The 21142-nt window shown below is 40.8% G+C and overlaps 3 protein-coding genes across 6 annotated transcripts; 1 reads left to right on the top strand and 2 right to left on the bottom strand.

Annotated features, from left to right (window-relative positions):
- Window positions 1-17: 17 nt before the first annotated feature.
- On the top strand, window positions 18-7549 carry LOC116265675 (uncharacterized). 2 transcript variants are annotated; one of them, XM_031646465.2, is made up of 7 exons: window positions 18-252; window positions 2911-2970; window positions 3094-3239; window positions 3601-3680; window positions 4191-6155; window positions 6367-6505; window positions 6594-7549. In XM_031646465.2, the coding sequence occupies exons 3-7, from the start codon at window positions 3101-3103 to the stop codon at window positions 7340-7342; spliced, it is 3072 nt and encodes a 1023-aa protein (XP_031502325.1). In that variant the 5' UTR covers window positions 18-252; window positions 2911-2970; window positions 3094-3100; the 3' UTR covers window positions 7343-7549. The 2 variants fall into 2 exon arrangements, with proteins under 2 accessions (XP_031502325.1, XP_031502324.1); XM_031646464.2 differs by having other exon boundaries at window positions 6591-7549.
- A 776-nt stretch (window positions 7550-8325) lies between these two features.
- LOC116266341 (tetraspanin-20) lies at window positions 8326-12850 on the bottom strand. Of its 2 annotated transcripts, XM_031647507.2 has the most exons (8): window positions 12722-12850; window positions 12494-12575; window positions 10870-11220; window positions 10337-10436; window positions 9310-9390; window positions 9109-9213; window positions 8714-8911; window positions 8326-8619 (listed from the first exon to the last, which is right to left on the bottom strand). In XM_031647507.2, exons 3-8 carry the CDS (start codon window positions 11196-11198, stop codon window positions 8515-8517), a joined length of 918 nt encoding a protein of 305 aa, XP_031503367.1. In that variant the 5' UTR covers window positions 11199-11220; window positions 12494-12575; window positions 12722-12850; the 3' UTR covers window positions 8326-8514. The 2 variants fall into 2 exon arrangements, with proteins under 2 accessions (XP_031503367.1, XP_031503369.1); XM_031647509.2 differs by lacking the exons at window positions 10337-10436; window positions 12722-12850 and having other exon boundaries at window positions 9310-9371; window positions 10985-11220; window positions 12494-12695.
- Window positions 12851-15583: 2733 nt separating this feature from the next.
- LOC116265862 (probable leucine-rich repeat receptor-like protein kinase At5g63930) lies at window positions 15584-20374 on the bottom strand. 2 transcript variants are annotated; one of them, XM_050080971.1, is made up of 4 exons: window positions 20107-20374; window positions 19900-19994; window positions 16581-19674; window positions 15584-16144 (listed from the first exon to the last, which is right to left on the bottom strand). In XM_050080971.1, exons 3-4 carry the CDS (start codon window positions 19501-19503, stop codon window positions 15768-15770), a joined length of 3300 nt encoding a protein of 1099 aa, XP_049936928.1. In that variant the 5' UTR covers window positions 19504-19674; window positions 19900-19994; window positions 20107-20374; the 3' UTR covers window positions 15584-15767. The 2 variants fall into 2 exon arrangements, with proteins under 2 accessions (XP_049936928.1, XP_031502676.1); XM_031646816.2 differs by having other exon boundaries at window positions 20135-20374.
- Between the last annotated feature and the right edge of the window lie 768 nt (window positions 20375-21142).

Below are 21142 nucleotides of genomic sequence, written 5' to 3'. Positions count from 1 at the left end.
AAGGGCTACGATTCCGCTCCGACGTCGGTGGCCGTTGGATTCAACTCCTCAGAAACTCTCGTTCTCTCTCTAAAATTGCGACAGAGCGTCGCAGAGCACACAGACACCGGGCGCGGTTAGGCGGAGACTCAGAGGTGTCTCACCCGTTCCCGCGCATCGGACTAATGGCCCTTCCTCCGTTTCCCCGCCGGAACCGGCAGCGCCGCGCGACCATGGCAGTTTCCGGTGACTAGACCGCCAGGCCACTAGGAGGTGAGTGAATCAGCGGGCCTCCTCTTTCTCCTCCTCCTTCTCCTTCTTTGTCACGGCCTTCTCGTTCTCGCGGTTGGTTGCTTCCGTTGACGCCTTCTGCTGACGAATGACGCTTTTACGCCTCTCCCTAGAGTTCCTAGTCTTCCGGCCCCTCGTCTCGCTATGCTTCGGGGGTGCAGATCTGAGAGAGTAAAGAGCATGACAGGCTTTTTTGCTGTGATCCGGGAAAAGGAGCGGGCACTATCTTTCCTTCGTCGTGCTTCGTTTCGCTTCTTTCGTGCTTTCTTTTCTTAATCGGGATCGCGTGATTTTGCTTGCTTGTTTTCTGTAAGTGGAGCGAAGTTTTCAAGAGTTTTGCGAGTATGCTTCTGTAGTCTGTCAAGGGACGGATGCGTTCTTTCTGGCATTTTTATCACTTTATTCTCTTTGTTTTTGAAATATGTAGTGTCATTTTCCTTTTCGGGGTAGCGTGCCCGGTAAATTGGGTTGGAAACGAATTCTTCCGGCTTTTTCGTGAAATTGGAGAAGAAACCGCAGCATTCCTGTGATTTTCGCCTAGGAAAGGGTGAATTGAATTTTTATCCTTTTTGGCTATATGTGGCCGACTTCTTCCTATTGTTCATGGGAGTTAATCGTTAGAAACACAAGAGTCGTATATTGTCTAAATAAATCGTTATTTCGCGATAACTATTGAGAGAAATCGATCAGATTTGCCCCGCATTTCTTTATTCTTGTCCTTCCCTCTTCTTTCCTCTCTTTCTCTGTATATTAAAAAAAAGCATCTCTTAAGTTCTTAAATGATATATAGCGTGACAAATTTGTGCTTGTTTTTGCCGAAAAAGGCGGGATACATACGCTTAATCAATCCCTCATACACAATTTTTTTTGGGTATTTGTTCTTCCTTTCATTCTTTTCATGTCTTCAATTCCCTAGATTTGGCAAATATTCTTGCTTTCTGTAAAAAGAGAGACAGGTTGGGGCTCGACGTTGTTACTTTGTTTCTTTATACTGAAATTAGGGGCAAAGTTGATCCTCCATTTTGTGAATTGTTTTTATCTTGATGCTTGATTTCCTAAAAGTTCATTTCTTCCTCTGAGAGAGAGAGAGAGAGAGAGCTGTTTCTCTTTTCCGGAAAAGTTAGTTATTCTTATAGTAAACTTTCTTATGTAAAATAAGCAGGAAAGACGCACTTTGTTTTTCTTTTTCTCAAAAGGGTACATTTTCTATGGTAAAATTTTTCCCTACTTATTTGGCATTGATTTGTCCCTATTTATGAAGTTTTTGATTACAACTTTCGATATCTGAACCTGGTTTCGGTTATTTCTCATTTGCATTTTGAGATCTAAAGGGATCTGCCTTTTTGCTTCAAAACTTGGTTGTGTACGTATTTGCGTTTACGAGTTTCTCTTTGTTTTGCCAATATCCGCGTAGCTATATTCGATAGAGATTTTCTTGTATCTGCTTCGCTATTGTGTTGACTGGCTCTCAGAGTCACAGTGGTCTCTTCATCTCGTGTTTCTGTTCATGTGTCTTCACAAAAGCAAACTATTTTTGCATTATGGATTTCACTTACGAAGCAGGGTCTGCGTCTTTGAAACTGGCCTTCAGCACTGAGGCGATCTGTGCTAGCAAGTTCACTTTAACCCATACCGTCTCCCTAGGTTGCGTTTATTCCGCTCTTTTACGTAGCTAGCTAACCTAATTGCGTTATTGATGAAGCACGCAGGGCTACTCTATTCCATTTGTCATCCTGCATTAATCTTCTGTGGCGGCTGGATTGTGGTTCTACTTTCTATTCTAGTTGTGATTATGACATCAGTCGGTATTTCTTGAATAAAGTACATTGCACTTTTCTAAAGAAGGCAACATTATCCTTCATTTATGATTAGGTATCTGTATCTTTTGGTGGTCAGGGTAGCTCAGCTTTTTAGTTGTTCCTGTCTACGGTGGCACGAATCCTTTTTCTTCTCCGTTCTAGCTCTTTATTGTTTGAATAGATAAATATTTAGCTGGGAATCAGTTGCTTGCTTTCTCGTGATTTTCTACTGCAAAAGTTCCAGCCTGTTACATTTGCCTGTTTGTTGATTCTTCTTCCTGCTTTTCTTGTAACTTGTAAGAACTACTATTTCTGCCGTTGTTTCTATCTATCATCTGGTATCATAACTTTCACGCTTTAAAATGGGTATTCTCCTTTAAAGAAATATTATTTTTTTCTTTTTCAGGTTCTTTTGTTTCTTCCTTCTGAAAATGAGGCTCCCCTGACTTAGTTTCTCTTTTCTCGTCTTGTAGTTATCCACCTGTATAAATTGGAACAGCTATTTTCCTTTCTGGATTCTTTCCTTTTTAGCCTTAGCGTGGAGATCCTGAATTTCTGTTTCTCTTTATCAAAAAGTTATGTTTTTATAGACTTCGCTTGTACCATCTAAACATTTCAATCTTGGAATTTTGGGGACTTGCCACATCATAAGTGAATCTGTCATCTATTTGCTACAAATATTCTCCCTCACGTCATGTCCTTGTCCACTGCTCTGTCTCATAAACGCTTTTCCTCAAGTTGTTCGCAGTGATGAATTCTTTTTGTCGGATTTCTTTAGATGCCAGGTTTTGCCACTTTACTGGCATGTTAAGCTTTTCTCTTTTCCTATTGGTATCTACAGGTGAAGGTTTATATTGGTTCGTGGATGCTATGCTATCGTCCTTAGAGATTTTATAAGAGGGTGAGTGAAACTCTCCATCTCTCTCTCCTTCTCTCTCTCTGTCTCTTCCCTCTCTCTCTTCCGTGTATTACTGTGATTTTCTCAAGTTTAATAACTTCAATTGATGATTGTCTTGCTCGTCAGTTCCTAGATGGCGCAGTTTCAGCGGAAGAAAACGAATAGTTCCCAAAAATCATATCCAGGATGTATGGGAATCATGGTCAACTTGTTTGATTTGAATTTTGGGGTTTCAGGAAACAAACTGCTAACCGAGAAACCTCATCGCGATGGTGAGTTAAGCTACATGTTTTCCATCAAACTTTTTTCTTCTCTCAACTTCCTTTTTGTGGAATGGTTTGGATAGATCTGAACTCAGGGATCAACAGTTACACATGCTACATCTGATGTTCATATCCTAGTTTCTAAAGGAATGTGTCTGTGTGTAGGCAAGGATGTTCCTACCTTTCGACCACCTCCCTGTTCCACATCAACACTTTCATTGTTTCCAGAGTGTCATCTTAATAATTAAATTGGCATTACTTGATAGAAGTGCTGGAATTAGTCGATCCACTCTGTAGTCAATTCACCTGCCGATTCTTTTCCAAAATACTTAGGATGATAAGAGTTTCACCTTATGATTTCTAATGGCAGGTTCGGATCTTCCGAGAAGCCAAGCGCAGATGCCAAAGAAGGCAGTCTACCCTGACGAGGAATATGCAGAAGAGAGGCCCGTAAGTGTCTACCGCCTTTATGTTGTATAAAACTTCAAAGTTTTTAATGCTCAATTATTTATTTAGTCCATGCATATGAAAGTAAAAATATTTTTATTTCAAAGTCTCCAATTGCAAGAACGTGTATGGAAAAAGTTCTTGGCGTCACTCTCTCACTCCAGTAGCTTATTTCAATCTTAGGTACATTTCTTGCAAAAATAACCATATAAAAGGGATCCACATGTTTGAAAAGTTAGAAATAAAAATTACTCAAGTTTTTTATATATTGTTCTTATTTCATAAGCAATTGAAAATGAATGGTTTGAGATTTTTTTTTGACTTATACTATAAATATGTGGGTTGAGCACGATTTTGTTTTTAAAAATTCTGCTGCTTCTCGGCATGGGGAATTCATATCCGTACAAATAGTAACTGTACAAATTAGGTGCTAGGATCCCCGATTATGGGTATCTTAGTCGCTTGCCATCTTCTAGGCATATATTCAGTTTATTTTGAATGTGTGGTTGACAGGTAACATATGAAGCAAGAACAGGCCCGGACAACACTTCAAACGGAACACCTATGAAGATGCTTTTAGCTCAAGAAATGTCAAAGGAAATTGATCCAAAGGGAAGACCGCCTGGTGTTGTTGCACGGCTAATGGGTCTGGATGCTATTCCTGCCCATGAACCATTTTCTTCCACCAGGCAAAGCAACAAATGTGAGAGCCATTCACGGAGCACTATGTTGAGGAACCATGAACGTCGCTACTATTTGCCAATCCATCTGGGTACCACTCATCCTGGAACTGTGATTGGTCATCAGCACGGAGAGATTAAACTAAAGGAGAACTACTTGCTGCATAAAACACAGAACCACACCTCTGCTCATGAACAAGAAGAATGTAAAGATGTTTATGAAGTTTGGCAGTCATGTAAGATGGAAAAAGTCAATACCCAGTCATTGCAGAAAGTGAGACACAATAACCATCTGGATGAGAAAAAAATGGATCTGGTACGTCAAAAATTTTTGGAAGCAAAACGACTTGCTACTGATGAAAAACTTCGTCAGTCCAAAGAATTTCAAGATGCATTGGAGGTGTTAAGTTCAAACAGGGAATTGTTCCTGAAATTTCTTCAAGAGCCCAATTCCTTGTTCTCTCAACATCTTACCAACTTGCAATCAATTCCACCGCCATCTCAGACAAAGCGCATCACAGTGCTGAAACCCTCAAAGGCAGTGATGGAACGTGGCTCACCAAAACAACCTCACGGTGGAGGAAGATGGATTACCTCAGAATTAAGAAGCGAGAGACTTAGCAGGATACAGGATCTGGTGAATCACTCCCCAAAGAGACACAACCTGGTTGATGCAAAGGAGCTGAAGGAGCCGGACGAGAACAGGCCACCTTGGTCTGCTGCTTCTAATTATCAGACTGCCTTCCATGTTAGAGCAACAGGAATACCTGATGGTTCTCATCATCCCACGAGAATAGTGGTCCTAAAACCTAGTCCCAAAAAGGCCCAAGATATAAGAATGGTGGTCTCTTCTCCACCACTATCGCCTAGGCCCTACAGCAGAACTCTATATGCAAGCAGTCCAGAGAAATTTTTGAATGCTTCTACTGATGAAAATCAGGATTTGCAGGTGAGACAGATAACAAGGCAGATACGTGAAAGCATAAGCAGCAAGTCTATGCGTGCATTCAGTAGCAGAGATGAGACATTTCTCTCATCTACATTATCAAATGGGTATGTTGGGGATGAGAGCTCGCACAGTAGGTCAGAGAATGAATATGCAGAAGCTGGCAATCTTAGTGATTCGGAGATCATGACCCCAACTTCACGGTATTCATGGGACTTCATCAATAGGTGTAGCCCTTATTCATCATCCTCTATTAGTAGGGTGTCTTACTCCTCAGAATCTTCAGTAACCAAGGAAGCCAAGAAGCGACTTTCGGAGCGGTGGGCGTTGATGGCAAATGGCAACCAAGAACGACATCTAAGAAGAAGCTCCAGTACATTAGGTGAAATGCTTGCTATACCTGAAGCAAAGAAGACAACAGATTCAGTTGGGGAGATCATTGAGGAAGCCTGCAGTATTTCAAACAATAGGCCCCATGCTGTAAATGATGACCACGAATCAGGTTGTGTTTCTGGTAGCAAAAGTATGGGTGATGGTACTGGGGAGGGCTCCCCAAGAAATCTATTGAGATCAAGATCAGTTCCAGTTTCTTCAAAAGCGTTTGACAGTGTGCGACTGGAAGATGAGGCGGCTAAGCCTGAACCACCATCAAAGCCCTTCAGAATAACAGATAAACCAAAGAGTGCGAAGTCACTGAAAGGGAAGGTCTCAAGTTTGTTCTTCTCCAAGAACAAGAAAGCAAGCAAGGAGAAATGTGATCCATCTGCCAAAGAGGAGACATCAAGAGATGCGTCTGAATCGCATGAATTATGCAAAGCTTCTGCTTCAACTTCAGGAGGCTGTTCTGTCGAGGTACCTGATCTTAAAGGTCTCTCTTAGCTTGCACACAAACACATGCATAGAGAAGCGCTCATCCATAGATGGGAAGACAATGAACGTACAAACGAAACCTGAAAAACTATTTCTAGAATGAGTTACGACAGTTGCACGGCAGGCACCAATTTTATCTTTTGTTACTGAACCTAGTTGTTGTTTAGTACTGAGTTTGTACGTCCCTGTGCAGGCAATCCTGAGTCGAGCAGAACCTAGAGAAGTCTTGAGTGACAACCAAGAGCAACCTAGTCCTGTTTCAGTGTTGGAACTTCCGTTTGAAGATGAAGCTCCTAGCCCTCCTGGCATGGATAGAGGCACCATTTCGCAAGGTGAGTTCGGCATCGAGTTGTCCCACTTTTAAATTAGTATTATAATCCTATAATGCTGCTTCTAATCTGTTCCCTTTCGCGACAGAAGGAAATGCATCTCATTCCCTTAAAGTGGGTGCAAGTCGGGTGTCCTCTCTTGAATCAATCGCCACTACGTTGTCATGGGAGGACCCCAATTTGGATGATCAGAGAACCGGCAGTGCATCAATAAATGCAGCTGCTGTTGGGACCGCGACAGTGAATGAGCAAGATCAGTTCTCGTTCGTGCAGAAAGTACTCTCATCTTCTGGCTTGGACAGAGATAGACCCGATAACGGAAATGTTTTTGATTTATGGCATTCATCAAAATGCCCCTTAGACCCTTCTTTGCTGGAGAAGCTCAATGATCAGGACACGAGTTTTAGCAGCTGTGTCGCAAAGGATCCAATGAGTGGTGCAAAGCTGCGGCGAGCTGTGTTGGAAAGAAGGCTTCTCTTTGATTGCACGAATGCCATCCTCTTGGATATGGCAGGATTATCTTTGGACGTGAATCCATGGTCGATCGTCAGAAGTAGGACTAGGAAGAGTGTGGTACTTGGAGGAAGCCGGCTAGCAGAAGAGGTATGGAGGCGGCTGAGGAACAAATTCGCTGAGGTGGTGGCTACCACGGCCACAGTAGCGGAAGGCAGGGAATGCGTCGATGAGATGTTGAAGAGAGAGGTGGAAGGCAGAGAGTGGGATTGGTTGGATATGGAATTGGTGGAGGTCGACGCAATCGGGAAAGAGATCGAGAACGATGTCCTTAACGACTTGATAGAGGATACTGTTTCTGACACCATCCTCATATGCTGCCGCTGATACGTTTGCATGTGTAGAAATTCTTCTCTGCCGTCCGCAGGACGAGAGAAAAGGGCATTAAGTGAGGAACACGTTTCATCCTTTGTTATTGGGAAGAGCTATTCTTGTCTTCTTTCTTTTTCCTTTATTTTTGGGGTTAATGTATGTATGTAAGGCAATCTTGTATAACATTCACTTTTTAAGATTTGAATTTTGTTTCGAGAGGTATGAGCAGTTGTATGTGTAATGTCTATCCATTAACATTGGAGGAGGAGAAAAATGCACGAGATTTTCTTTCATCCAGGTCTCTCTCTATCTCTCAGAACCATAGTTACTAGGAAAGCTCACTCTCGTTTTCAACCATTCTCTTCGCTGCTGCTTTAATTCCTGCCCTAAGACTTAAGAGAGGCAGCCTAACGGCCTAGGCTGGTGAGTTGGTGAAAGTGTGGTTATCTGTTTGATTCCTGTGGGTATGACTGATGACTCTTCCAAACGGTGATGTGTACACTTCTCTTAAGGTTGAGGGGAAAGGGCTTTGGCCTCTTCGGGTTGTCCCTCCTGCTGCTTTGGTTCCCCTATCATCTAAAATGTTTGGTTCCCGGTTTGGCTTTCAGTTACCTTCCCCTTCCCGCTTCATTTTCATTGTACTGTTAATTATCTGATCTGTCCAAACAAAACTGAAATTGCAGAGATGCGGAATTGACCGGAAAGAGAAAGCAACGTCCTGCAGGCATGCCACAGGCCGAGCTTCATCCTGCTCGTGAGCTGAGCTGTTGGTGATGTTAACGCAGAAGCAAAGCAATGGGATGTCCCAGGCCCAGCGCCAGAATGGCAGATTCCTGACTATAGGAATCTGTTCAGGCTTTGCTCCCCGTCAGGTACAGGATACTGCTAAACTCTGATGAAAATTTAAAGCATTTTGAAAGTGATGAAACCGTTAGAAGAAGGGGCGGCCCCAGGCAAAACGATGCTTTGGTTCAAGGAGGAACTGCGACTCTGCCATGGACCAACTAAGCCCCTGCATTTCCTGCCTCATGAAAATGACTACTGCTAAAAGAAGAGACATGAATTTATGGTTACAAGAAGAACCATTTTTGCTAGATCAAGTAGGCTACGTTCTTTTTTCACATATATGAACAGGAATCTAAGAATAAAGAATTTCTGCACGTTGGTCGGACCCACCAAGTCTGGTTTTACAGGATGGAACACCTTCCCTGATCCTCCATACCGGTTCTCATTGGTTGAGCTACGTTTGGATCTCCTCCGCCATAGGCAAACTCATTTGGGTTCAGTCCATACTGCATAACATTAACTAGGCAGTTTAATTCCACAAAGAGCGAGAGAGAGAGAGAGAGAGAGAGAGACAGAGAGAGAGAGAGATGGCAGCAGTACCTTTTCCCTCATCCTTGTGCTCCAGGCATCAGAGCGGTTGCTTTTACTGTCCATTGAGGTTGAAGCAGTGACTTGGGTGCCTAGCAATGGCTGCCTATAGTCAGCCCTCACAAGATAATCGTCATCATCACTTTCATAGTGTCCCCTTCTTCGTGTAACCATGGCCCGTAGAATCAACGCCAGCAGCAGCGAGAGAGCCTGTTTGGGCAATTGAGACAATTATCCTCTCTGTTGATAAAACCTTACTTTTTCCCAGGCAGATATGAAAATGGTCAACTTCTAAGTTCTAAATCACTTTAATAGTGCCAAACAATTTTGGTGTCACTGTTAACTGAAAATGCCGGAAAATAAGAATCCGAGCGATGAGAATTCAAGAACTAAAGGAAGAGATTCACCTGAATAGCGACCACAAACAGGCCGACACCCTTACACATGTCAATATTATCTTCGATGAAAGATCTGAGTTGTTGAAACTCTCCAGTAGGGTCATATGGAAGATCCTGCAAAGCATGAAATGAAGAGATACAATATATAAAAGAGATTGAAAAAGCCATACCGATGTAAAGACATGAGCATGAAATGGTGGATACAAGTACCTCTTCCCAATGCTTGTCAAGAAGCATAAAACCCACCAAAGCTGCCTCCAGCAGAATAACAACTGTCATAAGAGATGTATACTAAGCTAGCGGTCAAGGATGAATCTCAAATTGGAACCACGAAAGTCATAAGCCACATGCCCGGAGTCTGTTCAATCTGTTGGTTCATATACCGTGGCGCACAGTGTACTTGTACAACAGGTACACATCAAAAGTAAAAGCATGCATGATATATGAAAAACAGTAGTTGCTTTCATAGGCGTAGCCTCCAAAACTTGATAGTAAGATGAACAAAGCAACGTCTAGAGAAAAAGAAAAAGGATACAGCACTACTGAAAAAAAAAGTGGTTTCTTTCATCGATGAGTCACAACAACTTAACAGTAAAAGAGCAAGGGGTTTATTCAATCATCAATATCAGGTACTTCTATGTAAGTGGCGTCATAACAAACCGACAGAATTGACTGTTGGAAGGAAACCTTGGGAAGACATTAGGATGCATAACATTTAGTAAAGTAACATTATTTTCAAATAAATTCTTAATACATTAAAAAGGATGGAATTTCACAAATATTGTCATGAATCCAATCGTATAATTTATCATTTCTTATCATGGCATTGTAATCAACATCAATATTTTGAGAAAACACAAATGAGTTTCTTGGTAAATTTTCCGATTATTTCGAAAGATGGCATTTACTAATATTTTTTAATTCAATTATTTATTATTTTTTATCATAATACTGTCAGATGGCTATCAATATCTGTGACTGTGCTTGAAATATTTTGAGGTGGTATTTCTGTAAATTGCAATATGTCAGGCTGAAATGTATGTCAAAAGATCAGTTTCATCTTGTATAAAATTGTAATCTAGTAATTTATAAGGACGACCTAAATCTAGGCAATGTAATATCAGCTGGATAACACCATGCTACTGCACTGAATCATGTCGACAAAGGTCCAAAATATTCTCAAGCCCAATCATTTGAGGATAAAATGAAGGAAGAAAATAAAATATCATCTGGATACAAAGCACAAACAGCAACCATTGATAGTTTCTCCAGCAATGTGGCCAACACAAGTAATCAAGCATAACAAGACGCCAATACTCATAACTGAGTAGATAAACCTATCACAAACAGCAAAAGGAGTTATTCACGTGGCCATTATGTCACATCACAATGGAAACAATCAACTCAAGGAGAGAGAGAGAGAGAGATAAGAGATCTCGTTGTAAGTGATTTTTTCTTAACCTTTTGAAAAGGTTTGATCACCAAATAACATTATAAGAATATTAACGGAAAATAAAAGGCACCTGCCGTAGAAATTGTGATTATTGAAATGTGAAACCAACTAAAGGTTTCTTTCATGCAATAAAGTTAGCTGTACATACTACATACTAAGTACAAATAGCTATTCTGAGATTAATGAATGCATAATTCACCCCTGAATTTCATTTTTGAAATCAGTCCTTCAGGACATAAAAGATACACCAATACCTAGAAGGCTCGAACTAGATTCAGATAGATGGGGAAACAACATATGCAAGCAGGAGAAGTTACCAGGGAGCTGGAAGCCCCTTAAAACTGAATTGCAGTTCATTGTCGTCAAGGCCAGAAGACATATGCTCACCAAGCTTGCGAGAAAATATGTACTGAGAATTTCCAACCCACTCACCGTCCTTTTGAACCTCTGAACTATACAATGCCAACATCCCAGCCGGATCATTTTCAGGTGAAGGCGCAGATGGAGGAGGAACATTATGATTGTGATTCCAATGATTGAGCATCCAAACAGAATACAGAATAATTGCTATTCCCACAAAAGTTTGCACAAAATTCAGAAACTTTAGAATAAACGCCAGGAAGCTTCTGCAGGCTCTGCAAGCCATTCTTTTAGCAAACACCAATTTCCTATGGAAAAAAACATTTTCAAATGACAGTTTTAGTTACTCATAAGAGAATCAGCAAAACCTTCTCGTATAATAATTTGAGGCCACCGATTTCAACAAGAGATACACAAGCTACGTTTAGCTGCAGTATTTTATGTCACAATTGGCATGTTGAGTTACCCCACCATATTATCATAATTTAATAAACATAGCACAAACGAAAATAGCAACAACTAAAAAGGTGCAACTTCTTTTGAAATGGTACCTTTTCATGCTAGAAGACTACACCTGATTGAAATCCTGTTTATTTGAAAGCAATTAAGTGAACTCGTGCTGAGCAAAGGCTCTCCAAACACCAAAGCCATACATAACAATTTGGTGGAAAGCTTCACCAATAAAATAAATCGTCACCAACAGGTAACTTTTCGTACAGAGTTCCTAAATTTTGAAGTTTGCAGGAAAAAAACCATTTCCGAACTAGAAATTTTCTAATAATAAACAAGCAAAACCACAAAGATTCATAGAACTAAACAAGAAGCAGATAGCCATTAACAAAGACTATCTAATGAAGGATGACACTGTCCAAGAAAAGAAAATAACTTTACCAAAATCAATCAGACAAGAACCATTAGGAAAATGTAGATGTTGGCTTAAAAATAAAGCATGTGGATGCCATATAAGACGGTCCAACGCGATCCACAAGGAATTTCGGTACCTCAAAAACACTTTGGTAATAAACTATGCCAGTTAACAAGACCAATGCCATTTACTAAGATCACCCAAATAGACTCTTCAAGAAAGGACAAATAAACGCCTGGTCTGCAGATATCAGGAGCACATGCATTGCCATTCATCTCCAGATTCCTACAGACTTAAACTTCATGCCCATTAAAGAGTTGTGAAACTTCAATCCTCGACAAAGGATGATTTTGAAAGAGAAAATCGAATTCTCATTTAAAAAGAAAAACACTCAAATATAGTTCATTCTTGAATCGAAAAACAACCAGAAAGAGGATCATCAACTTTCTAAACCATTTAACCAATTCCATTTTGCTACCCCCATTGAAAAAGTGCTCATCAAACTAAACAAGAGAGGTCCACAGGGTGGACCAACAGTAACAGATTAACAAGCTTCAATAAAAAAAATTCCTATGACAGGAATGCCCAACTGAAGAAACAAAAAGAGGAACAGCAACCTGCTTATCGAAGCAACAACGAAAGGCAAAGGAAATGAAAAGGAAAAGAGAAGATCGGTAATTCAGAAGACAAAAAAGAAATTAGTCAAACAGGGATACCTCGATTACAGACGATTTTTAATAGCCCGGATACATCTTCCCACGGAATTCTGGTTGCCAGAGGAGAATCGGAAGACAAAACCTAGAAAAAGAAAGGAAAAAATCATACGATTGGCGAGTTGGGTGCCGTTGAAATGCCCCCAACTCTAAAAACATAACAGAAAAAAATAGCATTTCCTCGCTGTCGTGTCCCACGTGCATTTAGAAAATTTTCATTTGGAGACGAACCTTCGACCCTATTTCGGAAAACTGACTTCACATTTTGAACCTTTTGTTGGCTACCATGAATGGCTCACCATCGAACGGAAGAAGCCTTCAAGGAATCAAGTGGTAATGGCGTTCCTTCTGACCTGCTTGGCCAGCATTTAGTCCTGCTTGGAAACTTGATTTCATAATCAAAATTAACTTTCAGAAGACTAAGTCGATGCTAAAACCAGAACACACTGGGTGGGCCGGGAGCCGGCATACGATAAAGGAGGGCTCCAAAATCACCTACTTCAAAACAGTGCAAATCTTAATTTTTCCTTCTAAATTGCTCCAGATACATAAAAGTATAAGCTAAAGTTTCCAGCTAATATTGTCTTCAATTTTGGAGTCAGCATTGAGTGTTCGATGAGGAAACAAGCATTGGAATGATTAACCAATGTCAGGTGCTGCTAGATTGTCATCATTGAGGGACAACTTGTACGCTTTTAATTTCAAAACTAGTGCACATGTATGTGTTGTTTGTTGATCCAAAGCATAATGTAATTTAAGTTATTTATTCTCTCATTTGCTTATCGGTTTTTTTCCTGCGACGGTTTCAATATGCATTTCATATGACAATGAAACGATAAGACACCAAAACTTATTTTCAATCCTCATAGAATACACTTTTCATGTTATGCCAATAACATGGAAAGGCTTGTTCTCACATTTTACCATAGGGGTATTTTGGTAATTTAATAGGATGAAAAATTGCCCAGATTCCAATTTTACCCTTATAAAATACTTAACAAGCAGAGTTATTTTGGTTATTTTCAAACCCGTTATGGGTGGCCTTTTTTGTTTTTTTGTTTTTTTTTAAATCAAGGGCCATGTTTAGAAATTGCCACAAAATAGGGAGGTCCTGTCAAGAAATTTGTGGAAATATGAAAAAAAAAATGGCGTTCAAGGGATCCAAGAAGTTAATGGCCGGACCTGATTTCCGGCCCGTCTCTTTCTCATTGATAAATTTGTCCTGGATCAATTATGAGTCCAAATCACTTGGATATGGCACAAGGGTTCTTCTGTTTTTGCTTAATCTAATTCATTTCTAAATGGACTTTCCTATGTATTATCTGTCTCATGATACAAGCACCATATCTCATGATACACCCTTATCTACAAATGTATAAAGTATAAATCAAGCTTTCAAATTGTGTATATATGGTTGTTAGTGTATACTTGAAACTCATTTTGTTTATCTGAAACGTCCCGGAATGATATTTATCAGATGCGCATCCAGACAGTAACTAAGTAAGCAATATTCTCAATGAAACACAAGTTCTTCTTCAAATTGGACCATTCCAACGGATCTGATCAAGACCATCTTATCCAAATTCACCTCATTCGGTTCCAGCAGTTAAAGTAGGGATGCAAGTGGTCCGGATCTAATTCGAAGATTTTTGTCTAAACCGGAGCCGATTTTTATTTGAACTTTAAGAGTCATTTTGCAACAAGGACACTCTCAAAGTGTCCTAAGTATCTACCCTAAGTTTTGACACATATTCATGAAACAGTAGTTCTAGTGTCTCATGAATCTACCTTATTCTTGAGGTAAATTCATTGGATTCGTGATGCCAAACGGCCTGTACTGTCTCGGATTCCATCTGTTTTGCAAATCTAATCCAAATAATCTAAACCCGGATCTGGATCAAAACACAGTCCGCCAATAACCCAGACCCGAATCGATTTTATCTTCCTCGGCCCGCAAGCAGGGCCATCGTCCAAGCCTTAGATTTCAGAAAACGGATCCAAAACCCTATAGAAGCCGACCTACAAAATCGAAAGAATCGCCGTGCATAGGACGACCCTCTCTCTCTCTCTCCCTCTCTCCCTTTCAGTTGCTTTGGTACAAGGTGCTGGGTGGTGCGGTGAACGTGTTTGATGAAATGCGTCAAGCAGGTGTTACTGCTGTTGGTACAAGGGGTTTTGGGGAATGTAATGCACCCGGTGTTAATGGCTGTTTTTGATTTGGCCGGAGCCACGAGTGAAGGGGGGAGACATTCCCAGTTCCCTCTTCTCATGGAGCTCCAACATTAGCAATGCCATGGAAATGGAGAAAACGGGTGATCCCCGTCCCCATTTTCTCTTCCTTCAAGTGGCATACATCGTTTCTGCACAACAAGGTGCTCCAATCTAACCAGCGTTTCCATGACGGAGTAATCCCATCGTGAAAGTTGACAATGTTTTTTATACATAAAGTTGTTTATGCTCATCTTTCTTTGTTTTTAAGATTTTGACCCAAAGGACGTTGCCAGGCAGATGTTGGTATATAATCTAACTACTTCTCCCTGTTATCTATACTAATTTCATTCATTTTTGATACTCAAACTAATGGAAACTCATGAAAAATCTTCTTTTTGGTGGCGTTCCTGGCTTGCCTCTAGACCCTTTTCTCCGCCATAAGAGTGACCGCCGGCATGGTTGGCAATCCATACCAACAGATTGGTCCGCGCGTCAATTAGGTCACTCACCGTTTTTCTGTTTAGAAACAAGTACTAAATGTATATGTTCTTAAACTTAAAAACTAACATCGATACTTTATTTTATACGTATATAAACATAACAAAAAATGATGTATAAAATTATAAACACAGACTATATGAACCAGACTAGTTGACGGGCCTCAGAATAAACTCTCTGGTGAACCAGGACAATTACTATAAGAAGGCTCCCGAGTCCTGGGTGCAAAAAAATGATTTTGGGACTTGATTCAAGGTCTTTACCTCCACAATCTCCGAGCTGTTAGTTGTTGTGTTGAGTTTAGTAAAGTAATATTTTACTTGTTTAATAAGAGACACACACAGAGGAGAAGAGAGAGAGCCCACTACCAAAAGAGTCCAAGACTAGGAATAACAAAACAGATTCCATTAGTATAACGAAAAGAACATGTTAATGTACAATTCATTGGAAGAGAAGCTAATACCATGCTCTTCTTCTTCTTCTTCTTCTCTTTCTACAAGAATTTTTGGAGAACAAAGAAGGGAAAACAAGATGTTAAAGGTGAATCTACATATAATACCTTCATGAGCTAAACATCCTGAGAATGTGTCTCGGATTCCCCCGAAGAAACGTAACACTCCTCCTTCTGTCTATTAGACTCTATCAGCATCAACACAACTTCCCGCATTGATGGCCGATCAAGGGGTGACGTAGTTATACACATTAATGCAATCTTCAGCACGATTGTCATGTGATCAATAGTACTTTGGTCGTCAAGGTCTAGTCTGTCATCAAAAACTCCAGAAGACAGAGAAACATTACGAACTGATGTCTTTACCCACGTCACCAGATCACCTCCTTGATCAACTGGTTGCACTGAAGTTCTCCCAGTCAGCAGTTCCAACAGGACAACTCCATAGCTGTAGATGTCGCACTTTTCTGTAACCTTCATGGTGTATGCATATTCTGTTGATCGATACAAAAGGATCAGTGCTGCAAATTTCACAACTATCTTAGTGATTCCAATGCAATCACACATAGAAGCTCTTATTCTGGTAGTAGTGGAGGAGAAAACATGATCAATTTTCAAGAAAGTCTAGGTCGATCCCAGTTCAGCTCGCATGAACTACACACTGAGGTGGGTATGTATGGTCTCGCTATAAATGAGCCAAACCTGAAAAAGGGGTGTTCAGATTTTCTGCTTTAGGTAAAGAACCAATTTCAAGGTGGATGATGCAATCCTGATTTCTACTAGTTTGTCAGTAAGAAAAAAAAAAGGTATATATAGCAGAACAGGAAACTTTGCAAGCTTTAGGGTGATGGGCAGGGACAAGGAGAAGACAGATACAGGACAAAGAAACTACAGTCTGTGCAAGCTCAGTGGTCGTCGAGAATGACTTACCTGGAGCGATGTACCCATAAGATCCTGCAACTGCGCTGACTGACTTTGAATATGGCATGTCAATCACTTTTGCTAATCCAAAATCTCCTACATGTGCTTCAAAATTCTCATCAAGAAGGATGTTGTTAGATTTGATGTCTCTATGAATAATTCGTGGCTTGCAATCATGATGCAAATATGAGAGTCCTTCTGCAGCACCGAGAGCAATCTTGTACCGAGTCGGCCAGTCCAAAACCAAGGAAGTCCCATGAAGCAATTCACCTAAACTTCCCCTAGACATGTACTCATAGAGAAGAAGGTTGGACTCCTTGTAGTAGGAGAAACCATAGAGCTTCACTATGTTTTTATGCCTAATCTTTCCCAAAGTCGAAATTTCAGCGCTGAAGCTGCGGTCGATGTTGTTCCCTTCTCTGTAAGATGCAAGTCTTTTGACAGCAATTACTGGTCCAGAGGGCATGACAGCTTTGTATACTATTCCACTAGCACCCCTTCCTATTATGAAACTGCTGTCAAAGCCATTGGTGGCGCCAACCAAATCATGGAAGGTGAAACCGTCCTTTGGGGGAAGATAAACATCTGAATCTGAATAATACTCCTTATCCCGAAAAGATTTGGTCGGATCAACTGTTTGCCTGATGAAATAGATGACAATTGCAATGAGCACCAGGGAGATAGCCCCCACAACTACAGCAATTATTGCGACAATTTTTCCCAACTGGGATCTAATCCCGTCCCAGGGCGGTGGAATGGCAGCATCTGATGAAGAGTTACAGCCCCCAAGAGGACCACCACAAAGCCCAGTATTTCCAATAAAACTGTCAATGTCCATGTTCTGGAACAACGGCATTGCAGGAATAGGTCCAGTTAGATTATTGAATGATACATTAAATCCCAGTATGCTAGAAAGATTGGCAAATGTATATGGAATCTCTCCTGAGAGGTCATTGTTGTTGAGAAAAAGATATTCTAGCAGCATAAGGTTGCCTAGCTCAGGAGGTATGTGCCCGGAAAGCCTATTCCAACTAAGGTTCATGGCAATCTGCAAGCTTGATAATCCACCCAATTCCGATGGAATGCTTCCGGAAAATTGATTACCACCCATCTGCAGCTCGATCAAACGTGAAAGATTCCCCAAGGCAGTAGGTATTACCCCTGAAATCCTGTTTTCTGAGAGCCTGAGCAACTCAAGCTGGAGAAGAGTGCCAATTTCAGCTGGAAGGTTACCTGTGAACAAGTTGTTGCTGAGATCAAGCCGCTGAAGCATCTTGCAATTAATCAACTCTGGAGGAATGGGCCCAGTGAGCTTATTTGAGGAAATATTGAAGCTTGCCAGTCGAGTTACATTTCCAATCTGTGGAGGCAAAGTTGATGTAAAATAATTTTCTGAAAGATGCAACCGTTGCAGAGCTTTGCAATTACCAATCTCAGGCGGAATGGGGCCACTGAACTTGTTCTGGTACAGTTCGATGGTGGTCAAATTTTCCAGCTCACAAAGATGTGCGGGAAAGCTTCCAGTAAGCTGGTTATTCCCAACGCGGAACTGCAACAAAGGTTTGCAGTTCTTCACCTCGTTAGGAATGCTGCCTGTAAGTCTGTTCGACCACAGATTGAGCAGAATCAAATTCGAGTTATTACATAGATAGCGAGGAATGGGGCCACTGAGGTTGTTCTCCGACAGATCAAGCACCCATAATGGACTCCAAAGCCCAAGCCCCTGAGGAATGCTACCATTGAGCTCGTTCTGAAAGAGCTGCAAAGTGAGCAGGTTGGACAAGTACTGCAGTTCCGCAGGAATGGGACCAGTGAGACTGTTTATGGAGAGATCAAGCTTGCTCAAATTCTTCAAGCTCCCCAGTTCAGTGGGAATGGCGCCTGTCAGATGGTTTTGGAAAAGCTGAAGGAGACTCAGGCCCTTGATATTGCTAAATTCTTTGGGTATTTCTCCAGTTAACTTATTCTCTGAGAAATCAATCTCAACTGCCTGGCTGAGCTTGCCAATCTCCTGCGGTATGCTCCCATTCAATCCATTCCTGTACAGGTATAACCTTTTCAAAGATGCAAGCTTTCCTAACTCGGATGGGATTTCGCCATTGAGGTTGTTATGATACAAAGCAAGAACCTCTAAACTTTCACAATCACCAATCTCCTTCGGAATAGTTCCAGACAAAGAATTCCCCCAGAGTACCAGTTCCTTCAAATTCTTCAAAGTGCCCAGTTCTTTGGGGATTTGACCCTGCAACGAGCTTTGCGCAAGACCCAATATTGTCAAGTTCTTGCAACCGCTTATCTCGGCGGGTATGCTGCCAGAAAATGAATTCTGACCTGCTCGAAATGTCGTCAGCTTCTTCAGATTACCAAGAGATGGTGGCAACGGCCCCGTGATGTTGTTAGTCAACACGATCAACTCCTTGAGAGATGAAAGCTGGCCTAGCTCACTGGGAAGAGGTCCAGAGAGCCTGTTATTGCACAGGTTCAATGTGACCAATGAAAGCAGATTACCCAGCTCTGGTGGTATCTCCCCACCAAAATTGTTGTTGTTCAAATTCAGAACCTCCAAGTTCTTCAAATTCCCAAGCTCTACCGGAATTCTTCCGGAGAGATAATTATGAGAAACATCAAGATAAGTGAGACCAACCAAGCCACCGATGCTCGGCGAAAGGAAGCCTGACAAATTCATGGAGCTCAGATTGAGGTCAGAAACAACAGGATAAGAACTTTCAGTACAGGTTATCCCTGTCCAACTGCAAGGCGTCGGATCAGAAGCATTCCAATTACTCAAATGATTCGACTGGTCGTTCAGCTTTCTCTTCACATTCAAAAGAAGCTTAACTTCCTTCCCTGATCCTTCGCCTTGAATCCAGCAGAAAGAAGCCCAAAACGCCACAAGAATTGCAAATCGCGCCATTTTCGGAATGGCGAACATGTTTATCAGATGGTGTTCTACGATAGAAAACGCAGAACTCAGAACTCTTATATATGTAGTCAGCAATCTCGTTTTCGGCACCCACAAGTCCAGGAGAAATAACCGAATTTTACGAGCATCGACGTCGCATTTCTTCAGGAACAATCTGTGTGGCCATTTTCTCCTTCAAATCTAAAGAGAAAAAGAGATTGTAAGTTGATCAAACAATTGAACTCCACACCCCAGATAAAAAGAAGCTGATGTAAACTGTTAAGTTCTACAAATGTTATTCTAAGAAAAGAGAAACACGGCCAGAAAACAATTTATGAGCCCAACAAACGCCAATCAGATGCCCAAATTCTTCCCACAAAGGAAAATAAAGGAAACGGACACTACAATGCAGAAAATTCGACGTACCTCCCACCTCCATCTCACTCCATGGACAAAACAAGCAGACGAAAGCCGCCGACTTAAACCACCAGCTTCCCTCATTAGTCATTCCTTCATCAACTCTGTTGTCAATCATGATTCAGACCAACATGTAAAAAACTCAAGGAGAGAATGATTTCTCCTGCGAATTCGACAGAGCAGAGCTTGTAAAAGCAGAAAAAGAAAATCCAATACGTCTTCTGGGTAATCAAAGAAACTTCACCGGCGACAACTCCGGCCGTCAAGGGCGACAATTAGGCCTCCTTCTCAGAGAAAAATTGTGGGTGCGTGAATGCTGGTCGAGTAACGGCCGGTAAGAAGCAGACCTATGAGCTTCACTGAAATACTCACATGGAGGAGGCGTTTTATGCGTTACTTCTCGCGAGGATCGATCTTACCATTCTCTTATTTTATTCATTTTATGCCAAAAATCTTCTGGTAACCTGATAGTCAGTATTCAAATTTAGTTTCATCATCTACTAAGTAGTCAATTCCCAAAATTAAGTCTATTCTAGATCCCATTGGTCTCATCAAATTATGATAATACTTGTCTAGTACTCTAATAAAAAAATAAGTTCCTTCCAGGGTTGAGATCGTGACTGCTATGACGAGAATTGCCTTTCCTCTGACACGCGCAATTTGTCGACGATTTATGAAAAGCTGCCTGACATTCTTCGTGCTACAGTCCTCTTATATTTCAATAGGCATTACTATAAGATAAAACGAGGAGTTTCTTAATAAATTTTCCATTGACAAATCGTTTATATATACACATATATATATTAGCTAAAGATTGTATTGTTGCAAGATGGCTTTATGTATACTGTTTGATAAAAACAAAATTTTAGGTCACGTCTAAACATAAAAACATAAATTTTCAAGTCTTATAATTAGATATTAAGTTATTAAAAATTGCATTATTTAGTTATTTTTAACTGTTATAGAAAGATCATATCTACAAAGTTAGATGAACAAAAAAAACAGCATATCATTACTAAAAACTGTAAGTGGGTACAGGCGCTGAAGCATATATATTCTTTAAAAAACCTTCTGAAAACGAATTAACGGAAGAACAAACCAACGGCTTACCGGATTTTTGCTTTTTAATTATGTAATCTTGCGTTTGTTTCGCCTTCTCTCCTTAAAATAAAATCGAGCTCATTAAACGAGGGTTGCTTTTCTCGAAATGGCGGTGATGTGGTTTGTATGTAATCATCGAAATATGGGAAGG

This window comes from Nymphaea colorata, chromosome 12 (genome assembly GCF_008831285.2).
Source record: "Nymphaea colorata isolate Beijing-Zhang1983 chromosome 12, ASM883128v2, whole genome shotgun sequence".
NCBI classification, from domain to species: Eukaryota; Viridiplantae; Streptophyta; class Magnoliopsida; order Nymphaeales; family Nymphaeaceae; genus Nymphaea; species Nymphaea colorata.
The sequence above is the reverse complement of the archived record's forward strand: the minus strand, read 5'-3'. Positions and strand labels throughout refer to the sequence as shown.